Genomic DNA, 19,157 nt, shown 5'->3' with positions numbered 1-19,157 from the left:
GCCGGAAAGTCTCCCTTGTTTTTTCTGGAACTGCGCCGACGTGACGCTCTCCTCAATGAGAGAGAGAGAGGGAGAAAGAGAGAGCAGAAGCAGTCGACGAGTGTTCGGTTCAAAGGCTTCTCGGTATCGGACCCGAGCAAACGGTCGGGCGAAGTGTAGTTTTTGGCAGGGACCCGACCGTGTCTGCGTGGAAATAGGGATTCAACAGCGGTAATACGCTTTTTTACGGCCGACTCCAGACTGGAACCAGCCTCCCACGCGATAGACAACCGCTCCGTGATTCGTTTCTCGATACCCGACACTCGAGGAACCCCCTCCTCGCGTGAAATCGCCTCGGCACACTCGCATGTTCACTATATCTGAACCCCCCCTTGGCCCCGAAAGATCAATTGCAATTTTTTCAAAACTCAAAAACTAATTAATCTCACTATAAAAAGGAAATTCCCAATATTACCGTGACAGACTGTATGTCCGGAGTGAATTTCCAGCCTAGATTGCTTCATCGGAAAATGTAGGATATCGCAAGAAGACGTTGGACATCATCCTATAAATCACTGAGAGCTCACAGACCGATACAGCATCGACTGTGCCACAGTTCCCGCAAAGATTAAATACACCAGACTCGATTTCTCCCGATCCGCGACTTCTCGCGTTACTCCAAACTCTAAACGGTAAATGTTTATTATCCCTATCACGCGCTGTTTGAACACTCGGAGCGTAAACACGTGTCAGCAGAATGGAAAATAAAAAGATGTGCTGAAATCTAATCTATTTTCCCTGCGCGCGCTTCTCGCAAGTAAACTTTCCGCCGCAAGTTTACCCAAGTTGTGTCTCACGGACGATAAAGCTTAGCCGGAAATCCCAGGATGTGGACAATAAGTCCTTTTGTTCAGTGACTTGATAACAGCTGTAACAATTAATCGAGTCAAGATTCACGGAGAACATGCGAACGATCACAGAGTCGACGGCTTTTGTTTTATAAATCCTTTTACATATCGAATTCCACCGCACAAACAATATTTTCCTCTCGAAAATTTATCCGTGGAATGACTGGGGTTTCAGGTCACGGGTAGGTTATCTACGGTCGAGATTAACGAAGTAACATTGTCGCGCGGGCAATTAGCGAGGGAAGATGGCGGCGGGCGTACAGCTCGCGGATCCAACCCGATTTCTGCTACGTTGAACACGCGCTTTATCCCCGTGAATAAACTCGGTGCTTTTTTTTCGCGTGCCGTCTCGTATTGACATAACCAGTGATATAACGTAGCGATAGAGGAGTTATCGTATCAGTCCGCCGGTCGAACGGACTGCAGGCTTATCGCGTACACACCCACGTCGATGTAACGCTGCCAGAGTTAGCTAGGACCGACGTTCCGTAATCTAAAAATCCCGCGCCGATACCGATTGCTTGTCTGCATTAACTCAGCCCACTTTTTCGACCCGACGCGGACGTCAAGTGCATTTCCTTATCGGACACTCGACGCGATACGAACCGCTTATTAACTCCGCCTCGAAACGGGACGATTCGCTCGAGTCTTCTGCCTCTGTTCAGACTAATTTTCGTGGGAAAATATTGCTCCTTCAAAATTGCATGTCTCTCTGACCACGGTTCCGTCGATGATGAATTTCACGAACAGGATTCTGTGTTTTAAGAATGACTTGATTATTTAAAAAAGATCATTTTTATTCTGAGATTAGAGGTTCCAACGACCAGCTAACTTTTGGTGAACACAGAAGTTGCAATGTTCGGTACTTCGCAGGGTTGCACTGCATAAAATTCGCGATCCAACGATAAATGTAGCCGATAAATGAAATTCCTAATGGAACGATAATGGACATATACAGGGTGGAGCATTTATCCTGGCCACCTGGAATATCTCGAAGGCTAAATTCCAGAGAAAAAAAATATTTCAAATGAAAAGTTTAAGTCAAGGAGGGGCTGATGCAGCAGTCATTTTAGATTTGCATAATGTTTTCAAGGTCATTCCAAGGTCAACTTTATTTTTTCAAATGGAACGTCCTAATTTTTATACCATAGATCGATAGAGTATCAAATTCTGAGTATAAAAGTGTTGACATTCGTATGTCCTAAACCTAATAGTTAACGAGATATTATCGAAAAAATTCTCTTTTTTCTTTGGATAACATCTCGTTAACTATCAGGTTTAGGACATATGAAGGTCAACCCTTTCATACTCAGAATTTGATACTCTATCGATCTATCGTATAAAAAATAGGACATTCCATTTGAAAGAATAAAGTTGACCTTGGAATGAGCTTGAAAACATGATGAAGCCCCTCCTTGATTTAAACTTTTCATTTGAAATATATTTTCTCTGGAATTTAGTTTTCGAGATATACCAGGTGGCCAGGACAAATGTTCCACCCTGTATACATACGCGAAAAATGTGTTTCTCAAATAATTGTTTTTAAAGAGCGGCTAAAAAAGGAAAATGGCGGCGTGCAGTGGTTCGGGAATCGGTGTTCGTCGGGAGCATTAAAACCGGTGATCGAATGGTAATGTATGGGCGTCCGGATCGATTTCCGGAGCTGATCGAGCGATCGCTCGTCGGCGGATAATTAATTCAGCTAATAAAGGTCGACGCGGTTTCGAATGGAACAGGTGGCAGACGTGTTGTATCTGCGGGAATAATTGCGTTACGTTCGCCGAGGCGCGCGGTTCATTCGGCCGGGAGCCCGGAAAGTTGTTCCCTATTAAAAGCAGTCGTTGCCGCTCGCGTTTACTCATTAACGGGGAAAATAGCGTCCGCCAATCTTTCTGGCTGAGCCAGCAATTAGAGCAAACACACAGCCGGATGAAAGTTTCCACCGATAACATTGTGCGCGAGGTTCTTCATCGGGGAGAGGAGAGGCTTTCGAGAGAACGAGCGCCGAGTCCGAGCAGAGACGAGCGGAGACGAGCGGTGACGAGAGCGCGAAAGCTTCTGCAGTATGTATACGCAACCCGCAGGAAATATTTTCCGTGGACAGTCCGTTACAGTTAACGACGCCGTTAATTAAAGGAATAGAACTGATAATTAGCGAGCCGGCTGAATCCCGATTAAACGTGGAGCCAGTGTGCAGAAAGGATTAATTACCGCGGAAATGAACACCGGGTACACCGGTACCACTTTGTTCGGCAGGCGCGGCGCCCATTCAACGTTCACGCGAACACTGAACACCTGTGCACACGCGTACCCGGCGATTCCGCGATCTTCCGGGGATCCCTCGATCGAAATCTGCGTTTTAATTATACCCTTCGCGGATCTGCAGCTTTATTTAAATAGCAACAATCTTCCTAGGATGACTAGAGTCGCCGGGTGAGGGGAGGGAGCGTGAATTGAGGGGAAAAGTTACCCTACATTGCATTCGGACACATGCACGACTGACGAAACGCGTCACGTGACCGGGTCGAAGCGTGGAGAATACCTTCGTAGAAGGGGAAGGTAGAGTGGGGACACAAGATGAGCAGTAAAATTGTTACATTCTTCTTTAACACTAAACCTGCCACCACCGGTCAAAATGACCGGTTCCACATTTATTATTTTACAATTATTGAAATAATAAAAATGGTTTGATAAGAATTGATTGTATAAATATCTTTAGTAGAGCACGTATTATAATTGGAGCCGCACAAACTCTAAGTAAAGTGAATCTTGTCATTTTTATAAGGGAATACGTACCAGTTACATTTAAGGCTCGGTAGATTTAGTGTTAATATGTTTACCAGGCCAAATTTAAAACAATTTTGAAACTCCTCTCATGCATTCACTGTGTTAAATTGCACCTCATTCTTGTCAGAAATGCGTGAAATCTGCTGTCTACTCATGAGAGATCCCTTTACGAGCGAGATCCAAAATTTTTCACGAACCGGTAGGAAATTTCCGCGAACCACCGGTTGAAGAACGCTGCAGGCGGAGAGTATAGTAAAGCGTGTATGTGTCGCAATGGTGGCGCGGCCCTGAAGCGCGGGAACGACTGCACCGGTGTGTGGGCATTACGGGACCACGGCAATTATCCGGGACTTTCCTTTTGCACCTTGCCTCTTTCTCGTCTCGCGCACACGCGCGTGCTCGTGTGCACCTTCGTCTCTGTTCTCTCTCTGACTCGGCGAGGAGTGAGTAGAAGAGACGGGAAGAGGAGAGTGGAGAGGAGAGGAGAGGCAAATCGGCTGGAGTCTCGGGTCGGGAACGAAACGAGCCACGGACGGCTGGCTTTTCAGCCGCACTCGTGCGTGTACACAGCCACGAGACGATGAAGAGAAGAGAAAGAGAAGAGAAAGAGAGTGAGAGAGTGGAGAGGCGACGGAGGAGGTTACAACCGGGGTTTAATGAAACCAGCCGAGGTCCGTCAAACCGGTTCAGCTGGTTCTCCGTTTGCCACGTCGCCGTTTCCCCCCTCGCGCTCGCGCACAAGGGAACAGAGATATCGACCTCTCTCTCTCCTTCTCTTTCCTTTTCCTCTCTTCCTCCCTGACACCCGGGTTCCCTGACTCCGTGGGTTAGCTTCCCCTCCTGTCTCTCCTCCCCCTCGTTCCCCGGACTGCATATCTCAGACACAGATCGCCGTCAGTGACTCCTGCACTCGTCTGCTAGCTCCGCGTGCGCTCTCTCTCTCTCTCTCCCTTTCTGTAACCTTGCCTCTTTCTGCCTGTGTTTGTGTCCGTGTTTACCCGCGTCTGCCCGGCCGCCCGCGCGCAACGGATTCCGCTTGTGTGCGCGCGTGTCTGTCTGCGTGAAATCCCCTTAACCGAGAGTACACCCACGACCACTGGGTCGAGAATTATGGCGCGGGGAACGGGCGACCGCCGTATCCGCCCCTGTTTGATAGTCCCGTCGTGATATAAACTCGCTACCCCCCCTAACTTTCTGTCTATACCCCCACCCATATCGCCGGAACTCTCTCTCCCTTTCTCTGTCCGGATCTTTCTGCTCTTCTTTGTTACGCTGGATGCGAGATCGTTTCCCGGTTCCGAGGATATCGCTGCGATTTATTCCTTCGCTGGCTGGGAAACGGGCCACCGAGATGCCGAGACTGTTTCGTGGATTTATGACGGTCCACCTAATCGCGTGGACACTTGTCTTTTGTTAGAGCCGGTAACCGGTGGTATTGACGACTACGGTGTTTCGATGGCGAGAGTGCAGACAATTTTTATTTTGCACGAACACACCTCCAGTTAGAAATTACGATGCCGATACTCGAGCCACTGTTTACGTTACTGAAACGGCTTTTATTCACCGTTAAAAATTCGAGCGGTGAAGATAGTGTGAACGAAACTGGACTCGATTGCGTAAAATGAAAGAATGTTCCAACTTTAAAATTGCTTCGAGTGCGAAGAATCGAGACCATTGTTGTCGAATGGTCAACCTGGGCGTACCTCCATCCTCATACGAAACCCCTGACAACCACGTCCTCAAGACGAAACCACCCCTAGCGTCTAGTCGCCAGAAGATCCTGATCAAACGAACCCAGATAGCAACCTAAGGCCAACAAGCTTGAATGTAAACAAGGTCCGATGTAAATTACAGGGCAACAGGTCCTAGCCAACACAAAACTCGTCTTCCTTTCGATTTCGCGCGACTCCGCCGTCGCGTCCTTGAATCCCTACCACCCCGTTTTGCCTTTAGCCCGGAGTAGATGCAGATCTGCGAGTAGAATACACAGGCCCGGAGCGTCGTGGTCGGAAGAAATGAAAAGGGGACAGCGTAGTGGTCTCTGATAATTAAAAAGGGAAAACAACCCTCGTCCAGGAGGACGTCGTCGTCGGCTAGGAGGGCATGTTTCCAGTCTCCCTGCCCCTGAAGCAGGTTTTCCTGCGACATACACACAAGGTTTTTCGTCGGCGACATCAACCGGCTTTCATTCCCGTGACTCAATGGAGCTTGAAAGAGAGAAAGAGAGAGGGAAGGCATTGGGAGGCCAGGGGAGACACTAACGTCCTCGGCAATTATTTCCCGGGCGTATCTTCGCTTCCCTACTTCCTGGCCCTTCCGTGACGCTCTTTTTCTCCTGGTCCCGATGCGAAAAGGGTGCAATGGTGTCGCGCGCGCGGCCCACAGGCCACGAACACAGAGAATGAGAGGGAGAAAGAGAGGGTTGCTCGGCACGAGGGATTCTGCGAGCCGTGGGACTGCGACTCGTCGGATCAATACGCCGTCGAGTAATTGCGGTGTAACGTCCGTGGGTAGAGCCATCGGAGGGAGCGAAGGTCCCCTCAAACCCTCCCAACCCTTCGCCCTTCCGCCCTCGCCCTCGGAAAACACGTCGATATGCACGCAGATATCGCGCGGATGATTCAGACGCGATGCTTCAATCGAGATAGCGATTTCATTTCTCTCCTCTCTACCTTCGCTTCCACACTATCCCGACTGAACGCACACGTACAACAGCTACAAACGTGAAACGGGTAGAGCTCGAGCTCGCCTCGTGTTCTCCCCGTTGAAATATCGAAGCGAAATTGTTTCACCGCTGACTTACCCCCGCGGAATTAACCACCGCGCGCCGGTTTTGTAATGAAATTACACGGAACACGACCTGCTGCCTTTTTAAATCCCCGTTGCAACAGAGTTTCCTGCGCTCCGAGCGATTGTTCGGCTTCGATCGGAAATGAGGGAACTTTCAGGGGAGGCTGAACTATCTTGATCGCGAGCACCGTGGAAATTTATTTATTATTGCATCGTTTTTCTGTGAGCTATGTTTTGTTTGCTGTCACGTGTATTAACCCTTACAAGGGAACGACCCCAAGTGTCCGACCTCGATTTTGATAATTTTTTGTGAGATGATGGTATATGGATCACTAATTATGTATGCAAAATATTAGGTGTAATTACTCAATAGTTTTTAAAGATGTAAACAATTAAAGTTTCATACCTGTGAATCACGCAACAAGGTTCAAAAGGTATAAAACTTTAATTGTTTATATCTTTAAAACTATTGAGTAACTACACCTAATATTTTGCATACATAATTCGGAATCCATATACCATCATCTCACAAAAAGTTATCAAAATCGAAGTCGGACACTTCGGGTCCTTCCCTTGTCAGCAGTTCCCTTGTTAGTAGTTATTAAATAATGTCGGTATTGTTGCGTATCAATCAATCAACACAGTATCTAATTAATTACTACGGATTTAAGTATTGTGTGAGCTATTATATCGATGTCGTATCCGTAAAATGAAAAAAAAATCATATATGTGTACAATGGAATTATTCTAGGTCGAAAGAAACGTTTAATTTTCAAGTTAAAAAATATAAAAGATCAAGTCATAAATAACTTCCGTTTTTACAATAGATTCTACCTAGCTGCATCGAAAGTTATTTACGACTCGATCTAATAGCTTCTCCGACTGCAAAGGATTAAATTATGATCTCTGGTATGCGTGTTATGTTTTATCATGGAGCACGGTAATGTTTAGCAACGTTTCAAGGCTAGACTGCAAGGGATCAATGGTCCGTCCCAGATTCTTTTGTTGCGTTTCAGTCCCCCCGTGCCGTCTCGAGATACTCCCTTCCCCGGAGTTAGTAAATTACGAGCGGCAATTACGAGCGCTGGTTAAGCGTAATCGTTACCACGGAAACGATCTTGACCGTACTCAAGAGCCCTGCCACCTTCGAATACCTCCGCTTCTATTTAAAGCAATTCCCCCGGTAAGAAACACTCTCCGAAACCTATTGTTACGTCAAAGAGAGACCGACGAGCCTTTGTACCGCTGGCAGCCGCTCGGGGATCCATATACAGTGTGCTCGAAAACAAGAGTGTGCTGTTTCAAACGTTCCCTTGTGCCCGAAATTCATTTCGGAAAAAATCTCGACACCATTCCGCGACAATTACCAAGAAATTTTAACGTCAACATACTCGGCAGGCTTGAAGGTCTCAGGATGTATCTAATCTTAGACAAGGACTATATTACAAAGACTATTCAGGTTATTTTGAATGGTTTTGAATGGTCCTGAAAGGCACTCTCTGTTTTTAATTGCTCTGCACTCTATTGTACACTTCATGTTTATAATATACAGTGAGTGTAAAATGCATTCGCCCTTTAAAATAGTATAACTTTTTTATAATTGTACCAAACGACCTGATTTTTTATAATCGATTAGAAGCGTTGGTTTACGAAATGATATGAAAAGAAGATTCTCCGAAATTGATAATTTACAAGGTAACATGCAAAAATAAAAAAGGCATTTTTTAAAACTTTTTTATTTGGGCCCTTAATGAAAAATTGAAAATATATGTTTTGTAGATCTATTATATGTTAGTTATACACACACTGAAAATTACATCGATATCGATTGACGCAGGAAAAAACGACACGCATCGAAAGATGTACGATTCTGTGGATTTTAAGCAGAAACTGATCAAAAGTCGTGTAAAACTACGATTTTCACAATTTTTAACCGCTTGTAGCTCGTGTGTATGTTAATCGGTTTCGATGAAATTTTCAGAGCATGTGTGTAACTAATATAGATCTACAAAACTAATATTTGAAATTGTCTCTTTATGGGCCCAAATAAAAAAATTTAAAAACCTTGTAAATTATAATTTTTGGAAAATATTTCTTGCATATTATTTCGTAAACCAATGTTTCAAATTGATTATAAAAAATCAGGTCGTTTGGTACATTTATAAAAAAGTTATTTTACATATTTTAAAGGGCGTACGAATACTTTTTACACTCACTGTACATATATTGCAATTTGGCTTATTAGAACCGCTACTCTTCATACGCTATTGCATTGGTTTATATTTTCCAAAGTAAAAATGTCCACAAAAAGGTCTAAACAAAATCGAGATTGTCCACACAAAAGGGTAATTGTAGATTACAAAGGTAACTTTCTCATCGACGCAAACGATCCCGATAATTACCCAGCGCAAGTGTCACGCGACCACGCGAGCATCCACAGTGCATTAATCGCATCGAGGATCCCGGGCAGAAGCTGCCAAGAAGTTACGATAATTATATCACATTTACGGTGAAAGTGTCGTTGAACCGACTAACGGTCCAAAAGCCGAGATCGGTCGAAAAAGTCCGAGAAGAGACGCGCAACAAAAATAACCGGACTAATTATCGAAGCTCCGCAAAGCCGTGCGAGTCGTCGGCCGATTCACTTGAAAAAAGAAACACGAACGACAGGGAGAAAGAGACAGAAGGACAAGAAAAAAGTAGTTTGAGAGAGAAGAGTATCGAGTATCAGACCAACGCAGCGGTGAGAGTGGCTCGTGAAAAAAAAATCTCGACAGAAAACGTAGGAAAAAAATCAGAGAAGAATTGTCAGAGAAAAGACACGCTGAAAGCGGTCCGGTTTCGCAGCGAGCCCGAGGAGCTACAAGAAATTCGATGAAACTTCTCTGTGTGCTCTTTTCGAAAAATTTTTTACGCTGGACCGCGTACTCTTCCGAACGATTATTTTCATATTAAATCAAACGACTCTAGATATTTTTGACAACTCACAGTTTTCGGATTAAATCAAACGACTTGAAATATTTTTGAGAACTGATAGGAATTAGTTTTCGGATTAAATCAAACGACTTGAGATATTTTTGAGAACTCACAGGAATTAGTTTTCGGATTAAATCAAACGACTTGAGATATTTTTGCGAAGTTACAGGAATTAGTTTTCGGATTAAATCAAACGACTTGAAATATTTTTGAGAACTGATAGGAATTAGTTTTTGGATTAAATCAAACCACTTGAATATTTTTGCGAACTTACAGGAATTAGTTTTCGGATTAAATCAAACGACTTGAGATATTTTTGCGAACTTACAGGAATTAGTTTTCGGATTAAATCAAACGACGTGAAATATTTTTGAGAACTGATAGGAATTAGTTTTTGGATTAAATCAAACGACTTGAGATATTTTTGCGAACTTACAGGAATTAGTTTTCGGATTAAATCAAACGACTTGAGATATTTTTGAGAACTCACAGGAATTAGTTTTCGGATTAAATCAAACGACTTGAGATATTTTTGCGAACTTACAGGAATTAGTTTTCGGATTAAATCGAACGACTTTAGATATTTTTGAGAACTTACAGAAATTAGTTTTCGGATTAAATCAAACCACTTGAATATTTTTGCGAACTTACGGGAATTAGTTTTCGGATTAAATCAAACAACTCGAGATATTTTTACGAACTTACAGGAATTACTTCTTGGATTAAGTCAAACGACTTGAATATTTTTGCGAAGCGTAAGGTGAATAGAACGAGTAAAGAAAATTGGGGAAAAATTTCGCATGGTCCGAATCTCCAAGAAAATAGTGCAATTTAAACCGCTTTCGCCAAAATCGTTCAAGGATGCAGTGAAGCACGGACGATTAAAAATCGAGAAATTTCAATTCGCCGCGACGTCCAAACAACGGTGTGCAAAATTGTGCGAAACCTGGTTAAACTCGGAGTGCACTTGTTCCTCTAGCAGAGCGTAGGGGGCCGTTCACGCCTCGTCCGCGTGCGGGTCTTTATCTAATCTGCTTTTTCCGCGTGACTGCGCTCCCGTTTCGCGTTCTTTGTCTCCGCGAGCAAGGGCCCCTTGTACAAATTTGGGTTACGCAAAAAATACGAGTAAAAAGCCGAGATAGAGAGAGAGAGAGAGAGAATTTCGAGCTGTGTGACGAAAAAGAAACGAGACGGGCGCGGCGTGAACGGACAGAGTCCTAATGGAAGAGGTTCTCTGTTGCCGGTGCTGGTTCGATAGACAGAGAGGGAGGCTGGAAAAGGAACGCGACGGAAAATGTTGGCTGCTGGCCAGACGTCGCGGGATAAATAATTTATCACCATCGTGTAAACGTGAGGAGCCGGGCCAGCTGGTTCGCTCGCGTCGCGCAACTACTTATTCGTCATTGTCCACTTTCTCCGTCCCGCGTTTTCCTCTCGACCTATCTCTCCTCCCTGCGTGAACTGCCTCTCTCTCTCTTTTGCAGTACCATTGAACGACGCCGAAGCAATCCGCGGAATGCTGCTATTACTGGAACACGGCCGCTCGAATATTTTCCTCGTTCTCGATTATTCTCGATCCCTGGACCTCCGTCACGAACTGGTTTTGTTGGAGACAGTGTTGCATAGTCGGTGACCAAGAGAGCTCACTGTTCCGGCAATCTATTGTTTTTGGTTCCTTGGAAGTACATATTTAGGGGACGGGTCGTTAAATGGCAACGTTGAAGGGGTGGGAACAACCCCTAAATTCCCCGTAACGCTCCACTAAAAATTTATATCAAACCATTGAAAAATTGAATAACTGTCCGCGTAAATCATTGCTAAGCTCAGGAGAATAGATCGCGATAATTTACGAAGCCCGTGGAAACTCATCGCACATAAAATACCCGGTTTTCCCGGTACGAGAGAACCACGGAGAACAGACAGAATGGTATGTATCTGGTCGGGCAGCCGAGCAATCATTTCGAATGTGCAGCGTGGATCCGGGAGCGGCTGGGTTGTCAGCATGAATGGCGATCGACGAAGAAGGATCGCCGAAACCGGTCGATCGTAAATTCCCGTCGCGCCTGCACGCGTCCGAGCGCCGATATTTTATGCATCGACCGGGGCCGTCGTCTTGTGTCGTCGTCGTGTCTGGGAACCGTCTTTAATTCACCGGGGTATTATCGTAGGTATACAGTCGTGACTCGTTTCACGGATTTACGTCCGCGTAATCTCCGCGGAGCCGCGGCACCCGGGCACAGCCTTGAACGGCGTCGATTTACATAATCGTGACACGGTAATTACTCTTGAGCAATTTCCAGCGGCGATTATTTGCGGAACGCGCGCGCGCGCCCGATCGGCAGAGCCCCTCTATTTTTGAGACTCCGGGAGAGTCTTCGCGAGCCGGGGAAATAAACACTGGTACCGTTTATTTATCTGGGCGACGGCTTCAAAGCGAGCCTTAATGGATAATCGGGGGCGAAACTGAAAATTCCTGGGACCAGAAGTGTCGAGGAGGATAGAAACGATCTCGCGAAACGATCTCGATACCGCGGATGGGAATCTGGGTTAAGCACGGTTACGTACACGGTATTCGGCTCGAGTCAATATTGACTCTGCTCCGCGTGGAACTACTTGGAACCGGGGCGGGGCCCGGCCAACAAAGGAGGAAGCCACGGGTTGCTCGGGTAAACTCGCCTAACCCAGACCTAACTCGTTCCACGCGAACGATAATTAAAATATCCGGCCGGCGCGGCGCGGGGGCGCGGCGATCGGCCCCGGATAAGCTAGACATTAAAATGGAAATGGCTTCGGCGGATTTATTGCTCGGATAATCCTGTTATTTAAATTCCAGACACCTAGCCGTCCTAAGCGAATTGACGAGTGCCACGGTTGCTTTCCACCTGTACTCAAAACTGAAACACTAAACCGAATTTTCCGAGGAACGCGTTCAACATTTTCGAGGATCACGAGACATTCACAACTTCATTCTAGAATTATGTGCAGGGTGTATAAAAAGTAATGGTCATCCGACCTAGGGGTGAATCTACACTTCTGAATCGGTGGACATTTGTAAGAGAAACTTGCTGCAAAATTGTTATTACAAAGAGAATTGTTGGTACAGTTGTTTTTTACATCGACACCTTCCACTCGTCGAGAAGAGGAAAAGTTTGAAAGGGGCCACATGTCGCAAACAAATAGTTGTTGAGATATAAGCTGTTAAAGTTCTTGCATAATTTGATCGTGTAGAATTACATTGTGTAGATTGTGTCGATGAGACAGAATATGATCGTGTCGAAGTTTAAAGGGACATTCGTTGCTAGGCCCGTACCAAGTGATCGTCTCCCTGCCCATTCGGATCATAAATTTGAAGTTGCAAGATATGAAAGAATACCTTATATCCATTGTTATACATAAAAATATTAATCCTGGGTTATAAAATACTAATGTCTAGGTACTTATAAATTTTTCAGAATCTTCTGTACTCCGTCGGATCAACAGGACACAGCCATTCCCGCGAATCCGTCGTAGTAAGTGGAAAGCACAAACCACCACATTTTCAAAATCGTGACAGCGAACGGGAAGAAGTTACTCCGACCACGGTCAAAATAATACTGCGGTTGTCACCTCGGTTTTTTGTGAAGGTTAAGGGTGGATTTATGTGGGGAAATGTTACGTTTGTTAATTGGACGGTGGTGGGAGCGGGGAAACTGTCACAGAAATTCCGTTTGGCATTGTCTACGGTCATCAATGACGTGTTTATAAGGGTACTCCGCTCGTCGCTTCGATGAGTTCATCCCACGTGTTGTCCATCTGTCGGGGTTGAAGATTCGCATGCGTTTTTTATTTGCTGTAACGTCCTTCACAGGTATATCGCCTAATCCGCTGGAGGAACGGTGAGGTACGGTAACATTTTATAATACAGGATTAATATTCTTATAACAATGTGGATATATAAGATATTCTTTCATATTTTGCAACTTCAAATTTATGATCCGAATGGGCAGGGAGACGATTACGTCTACGGGCCTAGCAACGAATGTCTCTTTAAATTTTGTTTGTCTTGAGTCACGCACACGATTATGTTCCGTCTCACCGACACGGTCGTGTGGACTATAGTTTAGTAGGTTTTTCTCTATACGTATAACTCCACACCAAATTCTGCAAAAACTTTAACAGCTTATATCTCAATAACTACATATTTGTTTGCGACATGTGTCTTCTTTCAAACTATTTCTCTTCTCGGCGAGAAGAAGGTTTTGATGTAAAAACAGGCTTTGAAAACAATTTTCTTTGTTATAAACAGTTTTGCGACAAGTTTCTCTTACAAATGTCCACCGATCCGCAGGTTAGATTCACCTCTAGGACGGATGACCATTAGTTGTTGTACACCCTGCGGATCTTTATGCAAAATAAAAAATGTTTGCATTGAATACAAGACACAGGAGCTAAATAAAAATTTAATTCTTCTTTTGATGATCTTGTTAAGGTGAAACTGATACACTGGTGGCCTTAAATCTTTTTAATATCTCCATTGTTTTAAATTGTACGTACCCATTTTTGTCACAAATGGATATAAGGAAAGATGTATGAAGACGAACAGAATTTTTCACAATACTAAACAGTACGGGTTAGCAACGACCCGATATACACAGGGTTAACCAACACGGTGTTCCCGAAGCCGATATCTTAACGAGATGGCCTGTTTTCAAAGGCTGCAACCAGGTCCGAAAGTTCGTGCGCCTTTGTTTGACACGAACAACCTCTTTATCGGGAAAGCGCTCGCGGGAACGAAGAATTATTATAAGAACGAGCCAGCCGGCTCTCGGTTAGAAACGTCGCCGCGAGATCGTAATTAAGATTGCCGGCCGAAGTCCGAAACAGGTTCCCGTTCTTAATTGCATGGAATCGCGTGGATCGAGCCACTGCGACACTTTGGAATTAACGTTTCGCCAACCGATCCTAATGGACGGTTTTCGGTCGAGCTGATGACGACAGACTCGCGGGATCGCTGCCGCTCGCGAATCGTCAGTGACAACTCCATCGTGAATTTATGCTTGTCAGCCACTTCTGCTATTTCTGGTTCGACCTGTTACTGCAACTTCAATTCTTTATTTTCCAGAAATATTCTGGCGGATATCGTTTCATCGGTATGATGGGGTACGTCCTGTTTGCAAAAATATTCGAGGCTGTCATCGGTATAATCATTTAAATGGTGCTGAATATTTAATAATAATATGATTTTGCGTGGTTGCAATTTCAAACAATAAAATGAGTGGTTGCAATTTCAAACAATAAAAAGATTAAAAGTATTAGAAAGAGAAATGAACTTTGTTTCCCGTTTCGGTGAGAATCGAGACCAGCAGACGTTCGCGAGGAATTTCGAGGGGAACGTCGAAGCCTGACGCGATAAACGGGATTTCCTAGGAAGCACGTGACGAGAAAATCGCGCGAAATCGCGTCAACCGGGTTTAATCTTACGCTGACGACAGAAAGAGCAACCGGGGCGGTTGTTATCGAAGGAACGCGCGGCGTGGCGCGTTTCGCCGATGATAACCGGAACGGTTATCTCGTTGGTCGCTTCCTGAACAGCTTGGCTCGAGACTGATTCTCGCTGAGCGAAACGCGGAACGCTCAGGTTCGAGAGCGATGCGGAACGCCGCGCGTTCGGGTCGGGTCGGTGTTCCTACGGTTTCGCTTTACACGGACTTTGCGCGCGTAATCGGATAGGCCTGCACTTCACAGAAATTCAAGGTGTTTCTCTTAAAGCGAGGCGCGATGCCTTTCGAAAAGCGGGGCCGCTGTTGGACTGAACTCACCGCGACCATTCGCAGAGACCAAAATGATTGAAACCCGCCCTTACCTGTAACAGAAAGAGAGAATATTCGTTAATCGCTATAAAAATTGATTAAACACTTGGATTTTATAATAATTTTACAATGTTCTGGGTGTTAATCGTGCTATTTTTCTTGGGTCTGTGTCAATCAAAGTAAAAGTCCGATTGAGCCTATAAAATTGAGCCTTTTTCCGTAAGAGCGAAGCAGTGAGACGCTCGAGAGCAGCGGATGCTATGCAGCCCGCGTTCGGATTGGCCAGCGACTACGAGGTGGTGGGGATAGAGCCGCGCCGCTAGGGAGGAATAACCGTGCAGATCCGGTAGATCTGGCTGGATCGCTGAATCGTGAAAATCGGGGGAATCCTAGCGCGCCTCGGAAGTCAAAGACGGTTAGAGTCGGATTAAATCCTCGCTAATTGAGGAGCAAGAGAGGAGAAGGTGCGGGAGAGGGAATTTATTAGACGGTGGAGGTGGATAGGCGTAGTTTGATAAGTACACCGAACGACAGATAAATTCATAGACGGTTTCTAGGGTGGAACGGGCCAAATGGAAATCACGGGATTGCCAGGGTGGAGCCGGTAGGGGGGAAGGGAGAGAAGGGGGTTGGGATCGCGCCGAAGCGATGGTAACAGAGCCGCCACAGAAAGCCATTAACAAGTTCGACACGAAAGTCGGAAAGTTAGCGAAATTACCACGAGTTGGTCGTCGGTGTTGGTGTATCGCCAGTTTATAGCACAAGTTCTGCTCGCTACTGTGACGCCCGTGTAGCCGCTGCCGCCGCCGCCGCCGCCTATGGGGGAGGAGAAGCGTGCACGGCGGAAAACTTCGTGAAAACTCTCGGGCTCCCCGGCGTGGCGAAACTTTTTAATTGATTTTATTTAGTCATCTCACCCGAACCCTCTCTCGCGCTCTCCTTCTCTCGGTCGTTCTCAACGTCGGCCGTCGGTGTGTCGCGAGAGATTTATACACCCCCCTCTCCAGGTCTCTCTCCTGCATTTTCACCATGACAGAAATTACCTCGTGAAAGCCCTACCCCCACCCCTCGGACTCTGTCTACTCGGTCCCCAGGCTCCGATTACCATGCCCTAGAAAGCCTTTCTACGTCGAGGATTCGATCCAGCGGCGCGTAACCTCGTTTTCCACGCCAGACGCGAGACATTCTGTATCCCTGTCCCCCGTCATTTTCCGAGGAGCCCGCTCTCGTTCGACGGAAACCATTCCCCGTAGAACGCCTCTCTTTCCTAGCCCCGCTATGTACCGCGGAAAAGCGTCGCGCAGTGGAAAGGCTCGCCGAAATCCTGGACAAAAGTAATATTCCCGCGATAAATTCTTGGTGTAAATTGCACCATTATCACTAGACCTCGACTGAAAAATTCTTTTCACCTTTGGCGAGGATTTCGGCGAAACTTGCCACCCTGCGACGCGAGACAAGAGCTTTTCTCGATCGTCCAACGCGATCCGAGCGTGACTGCGACACTCCCGGAGCGGATTAACGTTTCCCCGAGTGCCGACGCATTTCCCGACGCAAAAAATGCTGGGAAATACGCCGGAGGGAACCTTTGAAATGTCGAAAAATTAGCCATCTCGTTTTTACGAGGCTTCACGAAATTTTTCATCCAAATCCACTTTAAACATTTTATGACCTTCCTATATGATTTCAATAAAATACTGCACAACTATGCTGACATCATCAAAAGCATCTCTCCAGGTATTTTCAAATATAATTTACCTTGAATTACATCCAGCCTCTCCCTTTACACCAAAATTCAGCAATTTTATATCCGAAACAAAAATAACCAATTACAGCGCAGTCAAAGAGAAATCAAGCATTCTACAGTATCTTGAAACGGAAAATCGGGGAATTTTGATCGGAGGAACATACTAGGGCATATACACACATTCAGCTGGATTAAAATGTTTGATGTATCACGGCCCTTTGCGCCCTTCCGACGAAGTAATTTTACTCTGGAGCCCTTCAAACGCAGCGCCGGAACAAGTAAACTTCTTTTTCGTTCCCAGCACATTGATTTACCGGCGGATTGAATAAAGTAGCATACACCGGCACGTTTGGAATTGAGGCAAAAATATTCCGCCATTATTTTTCACGAGAACACGGTGGATATCCGGCTCGAAAATTGTCGCGTTCTAATTCGGGAAGGGAATGAACAGCGTGCTATGTATTCGGCGGAGCGAGAGTTTCGCAATTCGGGCGAATCGCCTAGAGAGAGGTGCGGAGATCCGAAAGTTTAAATTGGCGGGGGCGTGCCTCGGTTCCATCTTATCATTTTTCCGTGGCGAGGCGGCCGCGCCGGTTACGCTGTCTATAATTCCCGGCATTGTCTCGTGCCGGCGAATGGAATGCGAAAGTTCCGGGAAACGCGGAACGACGAAACTTTTCGCCGCAATTTTTCGGTGAAAGTTACGCGAGACAGGGGAGGAGGAGAGACGGAAAGAGAGACAAACGAGAAGAGCCGGGAGCCGCAACCCGGGGAACGAAATTCGTGTACATCTGAATTTCAACGAGTCTGGAGAGAGAGATGGCCGAGATTGCCGGGTGTTGCGGATGGTATGGGGATTCAGTGGGGGGGGGGCGTGACCAATCGGAAAACTTGCGCGATACGGGACGAACTTCCGAAGCGTAGCAGCGCGGAGCGGAGTGTCGCGCGCTACAATTCCGGCTGAAACTGGTGCACGGAACTTCTCCGGACCGGCGAAAAACACATTCCTCTTCCGGTAATCTGCGTGCACTCCAGTGTCACGGCGTTGTTGCACGAGTTAACGCTAGTTTATCTACGGAACTTCAAACTTCCCGAGAGTCCTTTGAAATTCCCCGACTACCCGGGCCAGCAACTTTGCAAACTTTGCACGCCGTGGGACGCGCCTGTTGCGAAGATTGCGTCCACACGTACCCTCGTACGCGAACAATACCCCCGATGTCACGATACGCCTATGCACAACCGTCTAATTGTGCGTTTTGGTTCCTGTTTGCCGGCACTTCTGCGAAAGCCGTTTATCACGCTCTCCTATTTGGAACCACGGCGATAGCGTTCTTACAGGCTCCGGTTGCCAGCGAGAAAGTTGCTAATTTCCCTCGAGACGAGGCTCAAAAAGTTTATGTCGTGCTACCCGTGCTGATTTACTGCCGCGGATGGCTAACCGTGCACCCTACGTCTTCCGCCGAATAACAACTAATTTAACATGTTTGGTAAAACAAGACAGCCATTGTTTGCTTCCCTCGGGGGCCGCAACACGATTTTCCTGGAACGTTGACGACTGGACTGCGGATGTTTACGAAGTATTGGAACCAAATAAAAATTTCTTTCTACCATTAATCATTTCAACAAGTTGATAATACATTGATACTGTAATACAGTTAATTCTCATTCACTGTCCAACAGCCGTGTTCTGCACGGAGAGTGATCGTATAGGGACACCATTTTTCTATGACTGCGTCTACTGCGCCGACCACGCCGAGACTTCAATAGAGAGAAATACGAAGCGTGTCGCCACTTAATGGCGTAATGCCAATTAAAAATGCTTTATTCTTCATTACAGATTATTTTATGGAACTTTCACTAACTTAGCTCTGGCATTTTTCTGATTAAAATAAGACCAAACACGATATAATTCCAGCTGTATTTAGTGGTTTAATCGACGATGAAAGTTTCGGTTGCAAGGAACGACAGCGTATGGGAAAGAAAGACACGCGGAGAGCCGCCGTCGCCGGCACAGTTCAACAGTCCGCGTGTTCGCTGTCCTTCCTCGCGCCCGAAACTTTAATCGTCGATTAAACCACAGAAACGCAGCTAAAATTATATCGTGTTTGGTTTTATTTTGATCAGAAAAATGCCAGAAATAAGTTAGCGAAAGTCCCATAAAAAAATAATGAAAATTCATGGTGT

General features: G+C 45.8%; 1 protein-coding gene and 1 long non-coding RNA gene across 7 annotated transcripts in view; both read right to left on the bottom strand.

Moving 5' to 3' along the window:
- Positions 1-19,157, bottom strand: part of Kdm3 (Lysine demethylase 3) — a 368,071-nt gene that overhangs the window by 143,476 nt on the left and 205,438 nt on the right. Inside the window, exon 1 of one of the 6 annotated variants that reach the window (XM_076438308.1) lies at positions 455-2,000. The exons of the other annotated variants lie outside the window; for them this stretch is intronic. Within the exon in view, the coding sequence (XP_076294423.1) occupies positions 455-503 (49 nt within the window). The 5' untranslated portion in view covers positions 504-2,000. Of the gene's footprint in view, positions 1-454; positions 2,001-19,157 lie in introns of those variants that run through there. 6 annotated transcript variants of the gene reach the window in all.
- Positions 15,198-19,157, bottom strand: part of LOC143215823 (uncharacterized) — a 70,922-nt gene continuing 66,962 nt past the window's right edge. Inside the window, exon 3 of the long non-coding RNA XR_013010454.1 lies at positions 15,198-15,282. This is a non-coding gene — a long non-coding RNA (uncharacterized LOC143215823). The remainder of the gene's footprint in view (positions 15,283-19,157) is intronic.

This window comes from Lasioglossum baleicum, chromosome 14 (assembly GCF_051020765.1).
Source record: "Lasioglossum baleicum chromosome 14, iyLasBale1, whole genome shotgun sequence".
Taxonomy (NCBI): domain Eukaryota; kingdom Metazoa; phylum Arthropoda; class Insecta; order Hymenoptera; family Halictidae; genus Lasioglossum; species Lasioglossum baleicum.
Note: the sequence above shows the minus strand (reverse complement) of the source record. Positions and strands in the feature narration are given on the sequence as shown.